The 17,459-nt window shown below is 45.5% G+C and overlaps 1 protein-coding gene across 2 annotated transcripts in view; it reads left to right on the top strand.

Moving 5' to 3' along the window:
• Positions 1-17,459, top strand: part of DPP10 (dipeptidyl peptidase like 10) — a 565,422-nt gene that overhangs the window by 264,275 nt on the left and 283,688 nt on the right. The window contains exon 1 of one of the 2 annotated variants that reach the window (XM_030018078.2): positions 3,790-4,100. The exons of the other annotated variant lie outside the window; for it this stretch is intronic. Within the exon in view, the coding sequence (XP_029873938.1) occupies positions 4,029-4,100 (72 nt within the window). The 5' untranslated portion in view covers positions 3,790-4,028. Of the gene's footprint in view, positions 1-3,789; positions 4,101-17,459 lie in introns of those variants that run through there. 2 annotated transcript variants of the gene reach the window in all.

Raw genomic sequence — 17,459 nt, 5'->3', positions numbered from 1 at the left:
TTTTAAACAACTAAGTCAAATGACTTTTGAACAGTGAGTTACTAAAAAAGACCCACATAAAAGTTCGTGTGGGCAGTAGTGAAAACTGGTGAATTAATTTAATATCCCCAAAGCATCAATACTATGAACCAACGAACCAGCAGCATTCAAAAGTAACGATAAAAGGGATGATCGAGTGCTATTAATAAGAGTTTTGGTATTGATTTTAAGAAGCTTCAGATAAGACTCAGTGTGTATAGAGCCAATCCCCAAGCTCCTACCCCCAAAATACATTTCCAATAATTCTAATTGATTTATGAATACCCAACAACCAGCATGCATGACCTTTATGAAACTTCTGCTCCATATCTCAATCCATTATAGTGATGAAGCCTCACAGGGAATATATTGTGAACAAATAACGAAGCTTCAGCTAAACGGACTGCTAATGTCTTTTTCCTTCTTGATTAATAGTGCAACTCCATCACAATGGATCTCATCAAAAACAAGCTTAAAGTAATCTCTATTGAAACATGCCCATTCAAGCCCTAAATCATTAGAATTCTTCAGCTCTGATGGGGGCTCAGTAATTAGTGGAGTTGCAATAGACCTGTGCCATAAACAGCATGAATCAGAACACGTCTGCTTCTAAGACTTATTATTTGTATTACTGTAGCACCTAGAGGCCACAGGCAAAATCTAAGTCTCCCCATGTTATCCATTGCTCAGAAAAAAAATAAGATCCCGAGCCTTACGGGACGCAGCCAACATGAAGGATTGGCAGTAAAGGCTGCTCTGCGGAAGTAAAGCAAAGCTATAGGTATTGGCGTACAGAAGTTGCCATCTTGCTTGCCCTTTTTGCTTTTTCTTTGTGCAGCACGATTATTATATGAAAAGAAACAGCGGCAGAAGGCAAGACGGTAAAGGGACAGGGCTGACGGCAGGAAGGGTACAGAAGTTAGGGAAATAATGAATTATAGGAAAGAAAATAGGCGTATGAAATGGAGAGGTAAGGGCAGAGATGGTGTGAAGAGAAGCGCAGGAACGGCTGATTCCTGAGCTGAGAGAAAGCAACTGTGCAGACTGACACCCGGGGTGAGCAATGCAAGTCCTCACCGCAGGCTCTTGCAGCTGGGTCTCAGGCAGGGGGCTGCGGGTGGTGCTTGGTGTCATGCTGGAAAGGAATCATAAAGTCAGCAACAAAAAGAGATTGAGTCAGTTAATTTAGACAATTCTCCTACCCTAGGCAGCACCAGCTACACTCGTATCGCTCCAGACAGACATTTATCTGGCTTCCAGGGCTGGAGGCCCCCAAACCTCCTAAGGCAACCCAGTCCATGGCTTTGCCCTCCCCCAGCCTTTGGAAATAAGGTTGTTTTTTTTTCCCCTAATGTTTAACCTGAATCTTTCTTCCTGCTTTTTAAACCTATTGCTGTTTGTCCGATCCACCATGTACACAAGAGATTATTTTCATTCTTTTGTAGCACGTTTTAAGCATCTGAACGTTGTTTCCATATCTGTCTCCAGTTTTCTCTCCTTTAGACTGATTGATCCCAGCGATTTTTAGTTCTTCTTCAGAGTGCACGCTTGCCAGACCTCCGATTCTCCTTGTTACATGTCTGTGGCTGTGCATTCCCTGACCTTGGCCCCTGTATTCAACGGATGCCCTGCCACTACTGACACGGGCAGCATTTCTCCATACGTTGTGACAGCTGTAGCCCCGCTTGTCTGTCACAGCGCACTATTTGTCCGCTTCAGCGTAGCAGGACGCTGCCTTACGTGCAGTTTTGAGATCCTCTGCGATGTCCTGTTCCTCATTTGAAAATGTCATCTAACCTGTTGTTCTCCAACCCTCACGCAGTCCCTCACACACGTCCTTACTGAACTGCTCACAAGTCTTTAAGTCTGTCAAGATCACATTTAACTCCGATGGTGTCCTCCAGCATTCTTGGCATCCTCCCCAGCTTCACGCTGTTTGTGAATCTGATGAGCGTCGTGTTGCTGATGGAAACATGGGCAAACCCCAGCAGGGCGGACCACCGAGGGACGAACGCGCTGCAGCCTTGCGCTGTGCCTGGGAGCCCCTGGAAATGGTGCGGTGGAGACGGTTTTGTAGATATTTGTTTTAGTTTTATTCAGATTGTGTTTCTCTCTGCCTCACGAAACCGTCCTGGAAGAGAGTGCTGGAAGCCCTTCTGAATCAAGATAGATGACTTTTATTGCTCTCCTATCCACACGCCTGTTACCCTATTAAAGAAAGAAAATTGGATTTGTTTGACATGATCTGCTCTTGACAAATTAATGGTAGCTATTAGTCGTCATCTAGTTTTCGTCTAGGTGCTTGCAAAGTTCATTTGATTATTTTTTCTATAACTTTTATTGGGACTTCAAGAGAAATTGTGTGTGTTGATTGGTGGAGTCAACACAGCGACGGGTGACACAGGAAGATGGAAATACTCAATACTCTGTATTCCATGGCTGGCTGGTCTGTAATTCCTCAGTCCCTTGTCATCTTCCTGTTCCCTTCTAACCTGTTCCCACTGTAGGCTGAAATCTTAGATCTTTGTCACTGCTATTAATTACGCTCACCGTCTGGTCAGAACTGATCTTTCTTGTGGGGTTTGATGCAAAAAATATTAAAAAGATCAAACACTTCTCTCAGTATGTGCTGACAGCTTTCCTTCTACCCTGCAGTCTCTTGAGACCCAGGCTGGCTAAGAGAGCCCTGGGGCTGCTCCTGTCAGCCATACATTCCCGTCCCGGTGCACCTTCTCCTCCACAGTGACAATCCTGCATTCTGCGAGCCTACGGAGAGCTGGGTCATGAAACTGATCTGAATTAACAAACAGCCCAACCCAAGCCTAAATATTTCGCTTGCTTGTGTTTGAGGTTCTTCTTCCTTACAAAGGCTCATGTTCACCGTCCCTTGGGTTACCACCTACCTTCTGCATTTTCGACTGTTCCTTCTTGCTGGTTAGAAACAAATTTCAGGTGCTCTCCTTTATTGGTCTTTATAAAAAAACCCTTGTCAGCAACTGATGATACGGCTTTAGGACACATGGCAAATGGTGTCCCTAAAGTCTTCCCTGAAGTTCTCCTTTTTCCTAGCTCCATCTAAGGGCCTCCTATGCCGAGTTCAGCTAAAACAGGTACTTGAGACCCCTTTTACAGCCACGGGCTTCCTAAGGCGAGGGCCTTCCTGAAAACAAGGGCTGTGATGCCCCGTGCTGAGCTCCTCAGCCTAGGGGACACTCCCGTACAGCTCGGGAGACCCACCTTTGGCTGGTGGGTCACTCGCTGCTGAAACGCCAGAGCAGCGCAGGGCAGAGCAGGGCAGGCTACCCTGCCCCTGGGGGCAAGAGACGTTTCATAAAAGCAAACAGCACAACTGCGCTTCGTTCCCCCCCCCCCCCCTCCTTTTTTTTTTCCTTTCCTCCCCCCCCCGTGGTTTCTCTCTGCCGGCGGCGGGGCAGCAGCAGCCGGGGGGGCTCGGGGGAAGCCCCCGCCGGGCCGGGGCCGGTCCCTGCGGGGCGGTAGCGGCAGCGGGGGCGGGCAGAGCGGCCCCGCCGCAGCCGGCAGCGACGCCCCCGTGGCGGGGGCGCGGATGGTCTCTCCCGGGCCGGCGGGAACCGCTGTGACACCTGCTGGCGGCGGCGGGCCGAGGCGGGCCGGCCCACGGCGGGCGGAGCGGAGGGGAGCGGGGCGGGCAGAGCGTGCCCGCCGCGGGGCGCTCCGCGGCCGGCGCCCGGCGGTGATGCGCGGCCGTCCCCCGGCGCGGGGCACGGCGGCGGCGGCGGTGGCGGCGGGCACCGCGGGGCCGGGCGCCCCCTGAGCACCGGCGCGGCGGGGCACTGCGGTAGCGGCGCTGCCGCGGCGGCGGCTCCGCGCCCCCCGCCCGTCCTCCCCTTTCTCCTCCTCCTCCTCCTCCTCCGCCGCGCCACTTCCAGGGGAGGCTGGTGTCATGCGGCTGGCGCCGAGGGAGGGGTGCCCGGGGCCGCAGCGGCAGTGAGAGGCGGCGAGCCGAGCCGAGCCGAGCCGAGCCCCCTGCGATGACAGCCATGAAGGAGCAGCCGGCGCACCCGGGCGGCAGGGGGAACCCGCCGCCGCCGCAGCCCGACCAGGTGGGACCCGCGGCGGGAGGCGCCGAGGGGCCGGGGGATGGAGGGGCCGGGGGAGGGGAGGCGGCCGCCGTCCCGGCGAAGTTGTGCGGAGCGGGGGTAAAAGTCCGGGGGGAGCGGGCGCCCTCGGGGCGGCTCGGCCGGGGGAAGCGGGAGCCCCGCGGAGCCGTCTCGGGGGATACGGGGGGGAACGGTGGGGCCGCCCGGAGGGGCCCCAGCCTCGTCCGGCCCCGCCTCGGGGGCTGGGGTGCCGGTCAGCCCCGGCCCCCGGCGGCAGCGGGTCCCGCAGGAGTTTGCGCTCCGCTTCCCCGCGAGTTGCGCCGCCTGGGGGGGGGGGGAGACGCAGGGGCGGCGGGGGGGGGGATCCCGCCCTGCCGGCAGGCGCCAGCGGCGCCGAGACGGGGCCGCCGGCCGCGGGGACCGGGGGAGCAGCGGTGGCACCGGGGCAGCGGGCCGGGGGTGCCGGCGGCGGTGCGGGGCGCGGAGGGCGCCCCGTGCCCGCGGCGGAGCTGCCCGGGGCGGCGCGGGGCCGCGCTCCGCATCGGCGCCCGCTCCGCGGCCGGGCGGGGGCGGGAGCGGCCCCGCGGGGCCGGGGAGGTTTCCCGGAGGGGTTTTGGCGGCGCCCGGGCGGCGGTGACGTCCCTCGGCCCGACGGGTGCCTCCCCGCGGGCTGGCGGGGGTGAGGCCGGCCGGGGTACCGGCGTCCGTCTCTCGGTCTCTCGGTACCGGTTCGCTATCGAAACGGGCGAGTCTGGGGCGGCTTAGGCGTGTGAAGGAATGGTGCCGGGGGAGCAGCGGAACTTGGCTGTCAGCATCACAAAATCGAAGTTTTCATTACCAAACCGCCCTATCTGCTGCTCCGGGGCGATAGCGCTGACGCATCAGGAGGGATGGGGCTGTGCGCCTTCCCACCGAAAGTCCCCGGGGGGGGGACCGCAGGGGCGGCGGTGCGGGGCCGAGCCGGAGCCGCAGCCGCAGCCGGAGCCGGAGCCGCGCACCTGCCCTCGCCGCCCGGCGGGTGAGGCCCCCGCGGCGCTGTTCGCCCTCGCCTGCAAACACCTAAAAATGTGCTAACTTCAACGGTATTCCGAGATTGAGGCTCGTTTTGGGTTTTTTTTCGCACCTTAGCGGGACTCGCCACTCCTATTTGGAACTCCGGCGTGCTGAACGGGGCTTGCAGGACGTGGGGAGGCGCGTTTCACATTTTCTTTCTCCGTTTTGTGCACCTACAGAGCTTAATTTTCCTCCGATACGCTAACATTGGGTGAAAAACGCCAACAGTGACAGCAGCTGTGCACAGTTAGGTTTTAGAAAGGCAGTATCCGAGTACCCAGTCCTGCATGCGCTCCCAGGCTGCACGTTAAGCTTCTGGGTAGTCCTTCCAATATCAGGGGACCCACTCATTTAAATAAATTTAAAGATGTATGCTTTTTGCTGAGAAGTGTATGCATTATCGCACATTCTCATGTAGTACTGGTAAAATAATACGTTTGAGTTTGAGGAGCCTTCTTGAATAAATTAACTGCATAAGTTTCATTATCTGAAAAAGATGGGTAACTTCCATCAGTACTTACATTTCATGCGAATTGTAGAATTTACAGAAAAGTCAAGATCATTTTAAATAGCCTCAGAGCTCGTAAATTTCAGGGACATTCTTTTGCTTTAGAGGGATACTGCTTTTAGATACAATGAAAAGTACTTGAACTTAACCAATCTTTATTTCTTTCTATTCATTTCAGACACGTTGAATTGCCAGAATTGCTTTATGTTGTTGGAGGTGGAAATCTTTTCAAAGCAGGCTTAATATTATATGCCAAAAATTAACAGTTTGACTGTTCCTTTAGGTCGTAGTGAGGAACAGCAGTAGGTTCTCAATTTAAAACACGCTAAATATTAGAAAGTTATCCTAAATATAGAAATATTATTACCCAAGTGCTCTGGAGTTCTCAGCCTCCCTTGGTGGTGCATGGGGATCCACTGGTCTATCTGCTGTGCCTGGCTGCACGAAGCGTAAATTCGAAGTCCCGTATATTTGCATCAGGTTTTTTCAGACCAAGTTTGGTTTTCTTGGTTAAAGTTGCTATTGAATCAACTTTGTTTGCCTATTCTCTTAGGTGCTAGGGACGTCATGCGGTATATAACAGCGTCGCATACAAAATGTTGCTGTTAAGGGATGGCAAGTCTTTCTATGGCTTTAAATGCTAATAATAAGGATGCAGGCCTAAATCCCGCAGTGAGCTCCGTACAGAGCGAGGCCGCGGTCGGTGGATCTCTCTGAACACCAAGGCCACTCGTGCACCTTTGCAGCAGCCAAGATCCACACGATCGTAGCTCAGCCCTGCCCGGGGCTTGGCCACGGGCCGTGTCTGACTCTGGGTTTCTGCGGCAACGTGATGTGGCTGGGATCTTAACAGAGGGATATTACGGGTTTTAAGCTTTTTGTTGGCTTTTTGTGGTCGCAGTTACGGAGCTGCAGCTGTGGTGGGTGCTGTGGTGGGCATGGGGAGAAGAACGAACGGGCTCGTACGTTCACCCTGGTTTTCTGTACCCCGTAGCACTGTCACGGGCTGGCCCGTGGGGGAAACGGAGCCTTCTTAGGGCCTTCAAGAAAGCCGTCTCTGTCTGGGTCCTCTCGTCTAACATTGCATTTTGCTTGGTGAGCTTGTATAAACCTGTAGTGTCACTACAAGTGACACCTGTAGTTTATTTTTAACGAGAAGCCACATCTGCACTGAGAGGGTTTCCTGAAGTAGCAGGAGCAGCAAATGTTTTATGGTAGAGAAGTGGTTGGACCTGTGGGAAGTCCAAGAAGGAACGAGGAATTACACCAAGATTTTCTAAGTGTAAATCTCATTCCTGACTTCAAAGTCTGTTTTTACAGATGCCTCTGAGAACATACATACTGAAGTTGATGCATTTGTGGTAAATTTATAGGCTTGGGACCTGAGCTGTAATTTCAAATTATAGCAGGCTAATGCTGGGACTCTCCACTTAACTAAAAGCTTGCATCGACTGACTGAAGCATCCATAGCCATCAGCTTATAAATAAATAGGATACAACTTCATATCCAACACTTCCCCTGATGGTATTTTTAAACCAAGCCTCCCCTGGGCCAAGGTGTCTAATAACAACTTCCATTAAGAGTGCTATTGATGTTTTGGCGATCGGTTTGATAAATTAGCCAGATTTATTCTCAACTCTTTACTAAATTATGACTCATATTTATTGCCAAAATTACAGTTTTATGTTCAGATGATATATCTGTAGAAAGGTAAATTACTTGTATTTCTGCTCATTTCTGGAAAGCTCTATCAAAGTGCTCAGACTTCTGTCACTTGAGCGCTTGTGCCGGGAGTGAATGTGGCTCCCTCAGTTGCTCTTAGAGTACAAAAATAGTGTTTTTCATCTCGTAGCTTTTAAGAGCCGTCCTGGGGTCTTGGACAATGATGTTTAGTGATCGTTTTTAGAAGGCACAACCATTCGCTAGTCAGTGGACCCAACATATTTGAAAAATATAATGTACCTGTATGACTTGCTGGTTGATGAATGTTGCTGTCTTTGCAGATGAAAAACTAAGATAATTCCTCTAGGTATTACCTTTGTGAGGCTTCAGTCTGTTTACAAAAAAACCAGATGATCTACACCACCTGGTGCTACTTGCTGTTCTTTGTGTGTATAGAAGACAGACCTTTGAAATTTATAATCATTCTCTCCAGAGCCTCTCTCACTCTTCCAACTTAAGGTCTTTTAAAAATTGATTTTAAAATAGGAAAAAAAAAAGCCCAGATTTTTTTTTTTTCTTTACTGTATGTCATTTTAGAATCTACTTCATTATTCTGCTTAGAAACAGGTAAGGAAAAATGAAATCAGACTGTATTGTGTTGCACTAAATGGGGAAATTATTTGGTAAGCATTTAAATTACATGTTTAGTATACATACAAGGACAACTGACTACTGTTTGCTTCAGTGCCTCGATTTAAGGAGTTGAATTTTCTCTGTCTCAGGACCAGTTTCTGTGGTCACCAAACAAAGGGCGTATTCTAGAAGTACATCTGAACAAAAGAGAACAATCTGTGTTTTATTTTTCAGTGACTAAAGCCAAAATGGTTTATATTCTTATGTCGTCCTTCATTGCTTTACTTCTTTTTCCCAAAGATAGACTGATCTTGCAGTGGGAAAAACGTTGATGGATAGCTGTGTCTGTCCAGAGCACTATTCATCTTAATGGGGTTTTATCAAGGTAAAAGGGCTCTCCCTTGCCCCACGCAGGTCATTTTGAGCTTGATGGGTCAGGGAGAAACTTGAACTCTTAATCGTATACGTACCACAGTTCCCGTAACTTGAAAGATTTACTTAGGTAGTCAAGTCCATGTCCCCTGCTCTTGGTTGTGTTCAGAGTTAGCTTCAGGCTGAAATAAGAAATTCTGTTCTAGTACATAATCCAAAGTGACTTTGTATTTTTCCTTCTTGCCAACCTAGCAGAACTTTTTACTTGTTTTATTGCGGCAATGTATCAAACCTTCTGGTTTGCAAGGTTCAACATAAGGTCAGAAACATCAGGTAAAAAAGCCAATAAAAGTGGAGAAATAAGGTTATATTATTATGCCCAGAATATTTCACAAAGAGTTAACATCTAAATCTTAGCTTTAACTTTTAAATTCTGTTTCATACACTATATATATGCCATACTATATCCTTGCTGGATCCAGAAAGAAGTATTACAGGCTTGCAGTATCTGTTGAATATATGACCAGCAGCACAAGAAGCTTATGTGAAAATGTGTTAACTGTGGTGGTTTGGAATATCATTCAGGATTCAAGTTCTAGGGGAAGGCACGGGACATGTCATCTTTTAAACACTGCATGTGGCCGTGATTCACCTTCTCTTTGCCGTGTGGCCGTTCGGATGTAGTTCAGTCACGTACCCGATTGCGGTGATGAGCACAAAAAGCCTGAAGCTCATCTTCCATCTTCATTGTGTTTCTAGTCTTCTGGTCTGAGCTCCATGGAGCAGGGGCAAGTAGGATCTCTTTTTTGGTGAAATGCTTTTCATGTTAATTGAGAAGCATACTTTTATATGACATCTTGTAAATAGTCTGTGTACATATAGAATCTTGGGTAGCTTGAGCGAGCAGTCACAGGAGTTTCTTAAAGTGGCTGTATAGCACATAAGTGTGCTTCTCTGTACATTCCAAATTTAGAAGTGATGGGTTTCTCTTCAGAAACTCAGTTTCCTAACACAGAGAACTTCACAGAGAACTTTCCAGGGCTTGATCCACCACCCTCTGCCCTGGGAACCTGCCAGAAGCACAACCCTGAAGAGGTCTCTGTCAGTGGACGCAGGGCAAGGCAATCGTGCCTGTGCTCTCTTGCTCCTTGTACCCTCCCTCATGGCTCCCATGCTTTTTTGCAGGTTCTCCGTGTCTTGCTTTGAAAACAACATGTGGGAACCTGTGCAGCATAACACAGCACCTGACTTTTCAGCATTTAGAGCCCTCCGCTTTGCAGGTGGATTAAAGGGATTACTTGATGCAGTAAATCAAAACCTGTGAAACATGGCAATCTTTTTGGCTTTTCTGTGTTAAAGTGAATTGCAGGCACGCTGTAGGTTACATAGTAGCCTCAGATATTTGAACATACATATTGTATCAGCTATTTTAAAACCTACTTTCTATATTTCCTTCCAGTATCTTCCAACTGAAGGTATTGCCTCAGGCAAGCTATTTTGATAATTAACAAGAGGGAGGAACTCTTTAAGCAAACTGAGATGTTGTTTGATGTTATTCTAGAATTTGAAAGCTATCATCTTAGCATTTTTTAATAACTTGAGGGCATTCAGAGATTACACGCATGTGTTACTGACTCACAAATGTGAATACAGACTTTCTTCCCCTGGTGGTAATAAGGATGAACGTAACATGTGATCCCTAGAGAATTATCTTAGGTTTTGTTGTTATTGTTGTTGTTAGGTTTCTTTTCTCTCTCTCTCTCTTTCTTTTTTTTTTTTTTAACCTAATAGAGCTTCGAAATGTGCCTGACCTATGGAAAAACATTTAGGTAGTTCACATGTTATACTTTCTTTAACATTGCACTGGAAGACATAGGCAGACTCATCCGCTGCTACAAATGCCTGGGTCCTGCCAGCAGGTAGGTGTAATTTGTTGACACTGTCTTTGTAACTCTTGTAAGACCTGTGTCGTATTTCAAGTCCAAGCATTAGCCACGAAATCTCGACTGTCTCAAACTCCGTCCCTTTCTACTTTAATCATACGCTTCTTTTACGCTCCACTCAGCTGCATCGAATAATGTTCATGAATATATGATAGTAAAAAGAATAATGCTGATGGTGACTGATGATGATAAATTACTGTATTTATCCATTAGGAAGGACACTGGATGACCTACAGATCTGAGGCTGAAGCTAAAAGACCTTTTCTAATCGTTCTTAACACTGCTGGCAACAGCCACATAACTTATTACGTGTTATTTATGTGGAGAATCTGTAAATAGTTTTGAACAATTCTAAACCAAGATAAAAGCCCTCTGACGCTTGGAGGATGTTGTCTAAGAAAATCAATTAGAAAGTATTAAACAATGTGATAATTTAAGGAAAATAAAGATTCTTTAAATGCTTTGGGAGGTTATTTTAGACTGCCTGGGGCAATATTTGCAATATACATTCCTTCAGGGAGGAAAAAACCCCAACATTTTGTTGCCCAGAAAACAAGCTGGGCAAATGTTAAAGAGTTTTCTTTTTGGAAATATGCAGGGAATTCCAAATGCTAGTAGGAAAACCATTACACTTGTTTGAAATGCTGGGCGAGTGCAAGAAACTAAATCAAACACTGCCAGTGCGACTGATCATTCATCCTCCGTGTTTGTTCTTTCTGCTCCTGACGGTGCAGAGGCTGCTGACTTCCTTTCCCCCTTTCCCATCCTAAGGCTTCAGAGGCTGGTGAAATCAAAGCATTTAATATATATTAGGGGAGTCTTTCAGAGTAAGGATTTGAGCTTAAGTACACTTAATTAGGAGTAATGATGTGCTGTGGTTTTGAGTCTTACAGAAGAACTGTTTAAATCAGATGGTCTAATGACAGTTCTAAATAAACACAAAATGGCTATAAAAATTGAGTGGCTTTAGTAAGAAAAAGTGCAGTTCAAGAAGATCTTCTTGGTAGTCCCTGCTGGAAATCTCATTTTAGGAATTTCTACCTTATTTGGGAAGATTTCTGCAATATCTCGGTGCAAATAGCAACATAACAAAGATCCTACTGAAAAGTTTAGTCAAGGGCTTTCTTGTTCTAGGGCGCAGATGATTGTATCGGGTAATTGGATGTCATCAAGCATAAATACAAGTTTAAATCTTCTTGAGGTAATAAGCCCACAAAGTCAGAAGACTTTGAAATGAGTGGGTAGCTGCAATGCAAGGAAATTAGTTAGAGAAGGTTCCTTTTTATTTTTAGTTCAAAGGTTCATTGTATTGTGGTGCATTGAATATATGTTACCTTTCAGTCCCTGAGATGGCTAAAAATATTTCTATATCCTAGCCCATTCCTAACGTGCTTATTTACATGGATTTCCCCACTGAAGTCAGTGGGACTACTTATGTGAATGTCTGCAGGACTAATCATACGATTTGCACCGTAGTAATTTTCATTGTATGTTGAGAAAGTCCTTTGGTATACAGTAAGATGGATTGAGCTGCAGTACTCAAGCTATATGAAAGGTCGTTATCAAAATGTTATCACTGGCATTCTCCGAGGTTTTTTGGTAGTAAATGTTCAGTGTTGTGGCATGTTTTCAAATTCAAAAGGACAGAACTACACTTCTAGTATTATGTGCCAGCCTCTGAAAAGGTTCCTGAAGGCAGCTGTCAGTTTATGCAAGTTGTTTGCTTACCCAAGAAAGACAGGGTTTATACCTATATCTAGTATATACATTTTCTTGTATGCCTTGCAGGGTCCCTACATGCAATTCTATACTGAAGAGGGGATTTGCCCCTTTTGGGGACCTGTTACTGTAGGTAGAAATGAACTTGATGTTACAGTCCTAAGTAGCAGTGTTAAGACCCTCCATTTCTGATTTCATTATGGCATAGCTAGCGACAACTGAAGGAAAGAGGGTGAAAACTCATCTGGATGGGTTCGTGAAGACTCTAGTAAAGTCTTTTTGTTGGTGGTGTCTGTTTGGACTGCGTACTTAGCTATTTTCTGATTCCGTAAAATGCTGTGTTCTGCGTGAGCAGTTCTCGGTGCTCTCTCGCTTCTTTTTCCCTTCAGTTTGGTTACATCTCCATGTGATTCTCTCCTGTACCATACTTTCCCCCCCAGCTTCCCATCTTTAATCTTCTGTACACAGAGTTTTCCTAATAATTTTCTTCCAGCCGCCGTTCTGCCTTTCCCAGTGTCATATTTCTCTTCGTAAGCTAAGCAACATCTTTGTCATCTTTGTTTCCTTACTTTTATTTCCCCATTGCTAGTCATTTGGAGAATGTTGTCTCACTTAAGTGTACTGCTAGCTTTCACTGACAGTGTAAGAGGAGTCTCAGAACAGAGGACAGTAAAGTGTATATATATAATGAATTGATGTGTTTTGATGCTTCCATTATGATCCAGTGATTTCATTAGGTACTGGGAAACTATTAGCTTTGAGGGCATGGAAGAGAATAGACTCATGGTAAACCAGAGCGTCATTGTGGTAACCTTTCTCAGCTGCCCGAATGGTGTCTTTAGTGGAAGCAGTGGAGGACAGACAGACATTTGATAGAATTTTATTCTGTTAGAATAACTGCACACTCCTAATTTCCTATCCCATAACATTAATGACATTAATATACAGTAAGCTTGTAGTTTAAAGAATGCACTGGTCAGCAAATGAAAATGGAGTAATCCTTGTGGAACATATATTGATACGTCAGAGGAAATCTGAATTCTTCTCATTTCTGGTCTCTGCTGTATTTATGTGTATATAGTAAACAGACACTAGCAGAATGTTCTGGCTTTTGCGGTAGGTGGTATCATCTTCGTACAAGAATTAGGAAAAGGAGGTTCCTTCCTTTCTTCCTCATGGTATAACTAGCTGTAGCATTGAAAACCCTGCTTATTCAAGAAAAGGAAAAACTTGAGAAAAGGCTTTTGTGTACTAATTCTGTGGGCAGCACAGCCCTGTGTATCAGTGCAGGGGATATCTTTTTACTGTATTTACATCCTGTACACCAAACAGAAGAATCTGTTATAGCAGTCTCATACCGTACAACCCATATGGTGAGATGATAGATAATTTCTGAAAGAAGCACATGCAAGGCCATATATCATATCAGCAAGGGAATATATTCAGTGTGTAAAGAAAAAGTAAGCTTCTTCACTGAAAATGTCCTTTTCTTGAGGTCTGTTTACCTCCCTCATTCTGGTCACCTCCCTGCATTATTTTTACTTGGGGTTATGGTACCCAGCCCAGCTGGGGATCCAAATCAGGCTGGATCTTTTTATTCTAAAAACCAGCCACCCAACCAACCAAAACAACAACAATAACAACAAAACACCCCAAACCTAGAACAACTCTCCCCCTCAAAACCAGCTTTGAGAATTTTCCCCTTTATCCTTTGCTTCATTCAGGTTATACTTTATTAAGGGTGTTATTCATATCTAGGAAACTGTCAATTATATTATTCACAAATCTTGCCTCATTTCTGAGTAGGTAAAGATTCCTTTCTGAAATGTAAGCTAGGCAAGTGCAATGCAATGCAATGCAATGCCATGCCAGCTTTTGCTTTAGTTCATCTCACTGTTGCCATCCTAAGTGGGCATAATAACACTTCTTTCCTGGGATGAAATGGTGCTTCAGTAAAGGACTTTTTCTCTTACCTCTAAAAAGGAAGAACAGTTTCTGCCAAAGTAATGCATTGAAAGTGTAAAGTAAATAAATGTCCTTTCCTGCTACTGTTAATATCTTTTAAACTACTATAACTTACAAAGGTGTAATTCTCTTTACTCTTAATTACCTATTCCATTTCTTTTTGTCAGGCATCCTTCTCCCATCTCCCCTGCAGTGGGGCGGGGGAGATGCTGAATGTGTTTGCTCATTGCTCACCTCTAGATGAGGAAATACTTCCACTAAAATAATATTCTCTGAGTGGTTGCATGCCAGCTTGCCCTTCGGCGTTCCTTTGGTCTGCAGTAAATTTCGGTATTGCAGTGCAATAACTCTTGGGTAAGCCCACGGTAGCATTTTAGTTTGGATCAAAAACGTACCAGTGAAACAAATCCTGATCGTACTTACTGAACTTTTTGGCTTGCTACCCAGAGCAGTTTCCGAGTGTGAACTGGATTCCTTTAGGATGAAATTAAGCAAGCTGACGTGCTCCAGGAGCACGCTTGGAGTGCTCCAGTTGCTAACGGGTGTTTGGTCCCCAGGATCAGACTAGAGCTGGTCCATGTAACCCCCAGAAACACACAGGTTGTGGACGTCAGGTCCTTAACACAAATGCTTTCTCTCTCCAGTTCTGCTCCCCTCTCCTTGCTAATATACACATAGCTTTAACAAACAGAGAAGGTGGTGCGTAAGTGTATATATTTAAAAGTAATAGTCTGCTTTTGTTTTGTTTTTCACTTGATTGTAGGCCTGATGCAGCTGCCTTGTAAGACCGTAAGACTTTAAGACTTTATTGCAAGACTGGATTTTTTTCTTACATGTCTGGAGGTATTTGTTTGCTACTTTTCAAACATACCAGTGTTTGTTGCCTCCCCAGTTAAGATGGAAATACACTGGCATAAATGCAAGGGTTGCAGGTGGTGAAGAGGTCTCAGTTTTACTAAAGAGATGCCTGTGAGGACCGCTCAGAATCTGAGTCTGGGAGAGAGAATAGGCACAAGGAAAGAAAATGAGTACGAGTCCTGCTGGAGGTTTATAGGTCATACGATCTTTTGTAACTGAGATTTTTCCATGGTGCTACGTAGGTGGGTGTTTGTGAAAGAGTTCTTCTAACTTGGAAGAGGGTGGAGAATAGGAAATCAGAGATTCAGAGCCCTTGTTGTCTTCTTAGCTGGTTGCAGAATTTCTATATAACTTGGGTGGGTCCTTGAAGGCTGCAATTTCAGAAGCATCTGCAGAGTTTGAGGTATGTTCTTATTCTGGGAATTTGAAATGTCAGTTACCTGTGTTGGACAAAAAGACCTCCAGTGCATTCAAGACTAGTTAACATTTGGGAAAACTTGATTGCCTTTTTCAAGTGTTATTGAGCAATAAAATAGAGAAGGTATGTCATATATGGGAAGTGGTCTATTGGTAAGACAGTGGTTAGTAGTTAGCGTGAGTCTAAACTCGCTGATATTTGTGTACTTATTTGAGAACAACACAAATATTTAGACTTAGGAGTATGCTCAAAATCCAAATGAGTTGCAGGAAGGTGGCGTTATTGGTAGGGTGGCTAAGGCTGTGGATTTCTGCCCTGAAGACAAGAACTTGAGATGCTATTAAATGTAGAGATCGCAGTGGTTGTCATTTAAGGTGCAGTTACTGCTACCAAAGCGTCGCGCTTCCATAAGGTTGTGTTTGCTGTGTCACTGGAGCAGCTCCGTGGGTGGCTGTGATAAAGCGTGTGCTGCTTCTGCCGAGGGATTATGGCAGAGTTTGTTAATAGCCGCCCTCAAAACCATCTCTGCGGGCTGATCCTGGAAATGCCATGTGCAAGGCTTTCCGTTTGTTTCAGTACAGATTGCTTCTGCGCGTGGAGTTTCACATGAGAAAATTTGTCAAGTCCTGAAAAAAGACTATTAAAAATACACTGATGGGAAGGAAAATTAGTTTAATCTGATTTTCTTGTACTGTCCATTCTCCATCTGTTATTCTAGGAAAATACTCCTACATGGTAAATAACGAGGATACTTTTGAACTTCAGGTATGATCCAGTATATCTTTCAATGATTGGCTATAAAGTGGTTAATAGGGCAAACTTTACAGCAGCATTTTATGTGAATAATTCTGTGGTTTTGGGTAGAATTAGTACTCCTTGTTTGTCTAAACCCAGCAGATAAGGGCTGTAAGTTCCTGGTCTGTTCTGGCTGTCAGCACAATCCCAGGTGACTCAGTTGAGCAGGATGGAATCTTAACCACTCACCTATTTTTCAGTAATCTGTAGCCACTGAGGACCCAGTACTAAGTGTTGCTTTCACATCAGTGTGAGTCTTTCCATCATTTCTAGGAACTTGCACTGCTAATAAGGACAAGAGGAGCAACACACAAAATTGTCAGCAAATTGCAAAATACCTAAGAAAACCAGCTTTTTTTTTTTTTGTCTGTCTGTCTGCGTTGCACTCGGACAGTGTGCTCAATACAGAATAATGAGCCATAGTCACATTTACATGGAAACCATTTCCCTTAATGAGGGGAATGGCCTTGTCTATTTTACTGTGGATTTCCATCTGAAACGTGTGCTGGGCCCAGCTTGGAAACAAGGTGTGTATATAGGAGGGATGGATGAGACTGAAATCCCTCACTTTGACTAGTTAAGAGAGGAAACAGATCCACAGTAAGAAGTGCCTTCCACGTGCCAGTCTGTGGTAGATTCAGGTGCCCCCATCTTGCAGAAATCATAACGAGAACCAATAGGTACATAAAAGAAAAAAAGGAAAGTGAAATAAGAAGTGTATTTTTTAAGTGAGGCCATTTAATCCTTGGAAGAGAAATGCTGGGATAAGTTTTGAACTCTGCCTTTTGATGCATTTGAGCTAAAAATGGCTTCCAGAAAGATGCAAAGCAAAAATTCTATGCCCCCGGGCAGAGGTGTCCGAGTGAAATGTAATGGGTTGCAGTCTACAGGAGGTGAAATGATGGGGGTCCCTTTTGATGCCTTGGTGAATCAGTGAGTTATTAGTGGTTTTACCATTGTTGATAGTCGATATAAATGAACTCCTACAAGAAAAAAATAATAACTTCTTTACCAGTCATCTCTCTTTTTTTTTTCCCCTTCTGCTGCTTGACAATGATAGAAAGTTCCTCCTTCCCTTTTTATATGCTAGTGTAAATCTTTGTCGTAATAGCAAAGGAATAATAGGCTATCTTATATATGAGCTAAAGAGAACTTTTCCTGAAGAGCTGCAGTCTGAAATATTAAATCCTACTGTTAGGAAAGTTACCATGCAGCACTTGACAAAACTTAAGACGCATTTACTCTTGGGTCTGAAAGCTGCAGCTGTGACTATGAGAAGGATTCCAAAGTCTGCACTTCTGCTGCATGTGGTCAGTATTGATCCATGGCCTGGTGTTAACTGTGGTTCTAGAACCCCAATCTGGCTGTCAGTACTATGCAAACTTCTTTCTTACTTCTTTTTTCTTTTCTTTTTTCTCCTTGGCAGCTCAAGAAT

This window comes from Aquila chrysaetos, chromosome 6 (genome assembly GCF_900496995.4).
Source record: "Aquila chrysaetos chrysaetos chromosome 6, bAquChr1.4, whole genome shotgun sequence".
NCBI classification, from domain to species: domain Eukaryota; kingdom Metazoa; phylum Chordata; class Aves; order Accipitriformes; family Accipitridae; genus Aquila; species Aquila chrysaetos.
The sequence above is the reverse complement of the archived record's forward strand: the minus strand, read 5'-3'. Positions and strand labels throughout refer to the sequence as shown.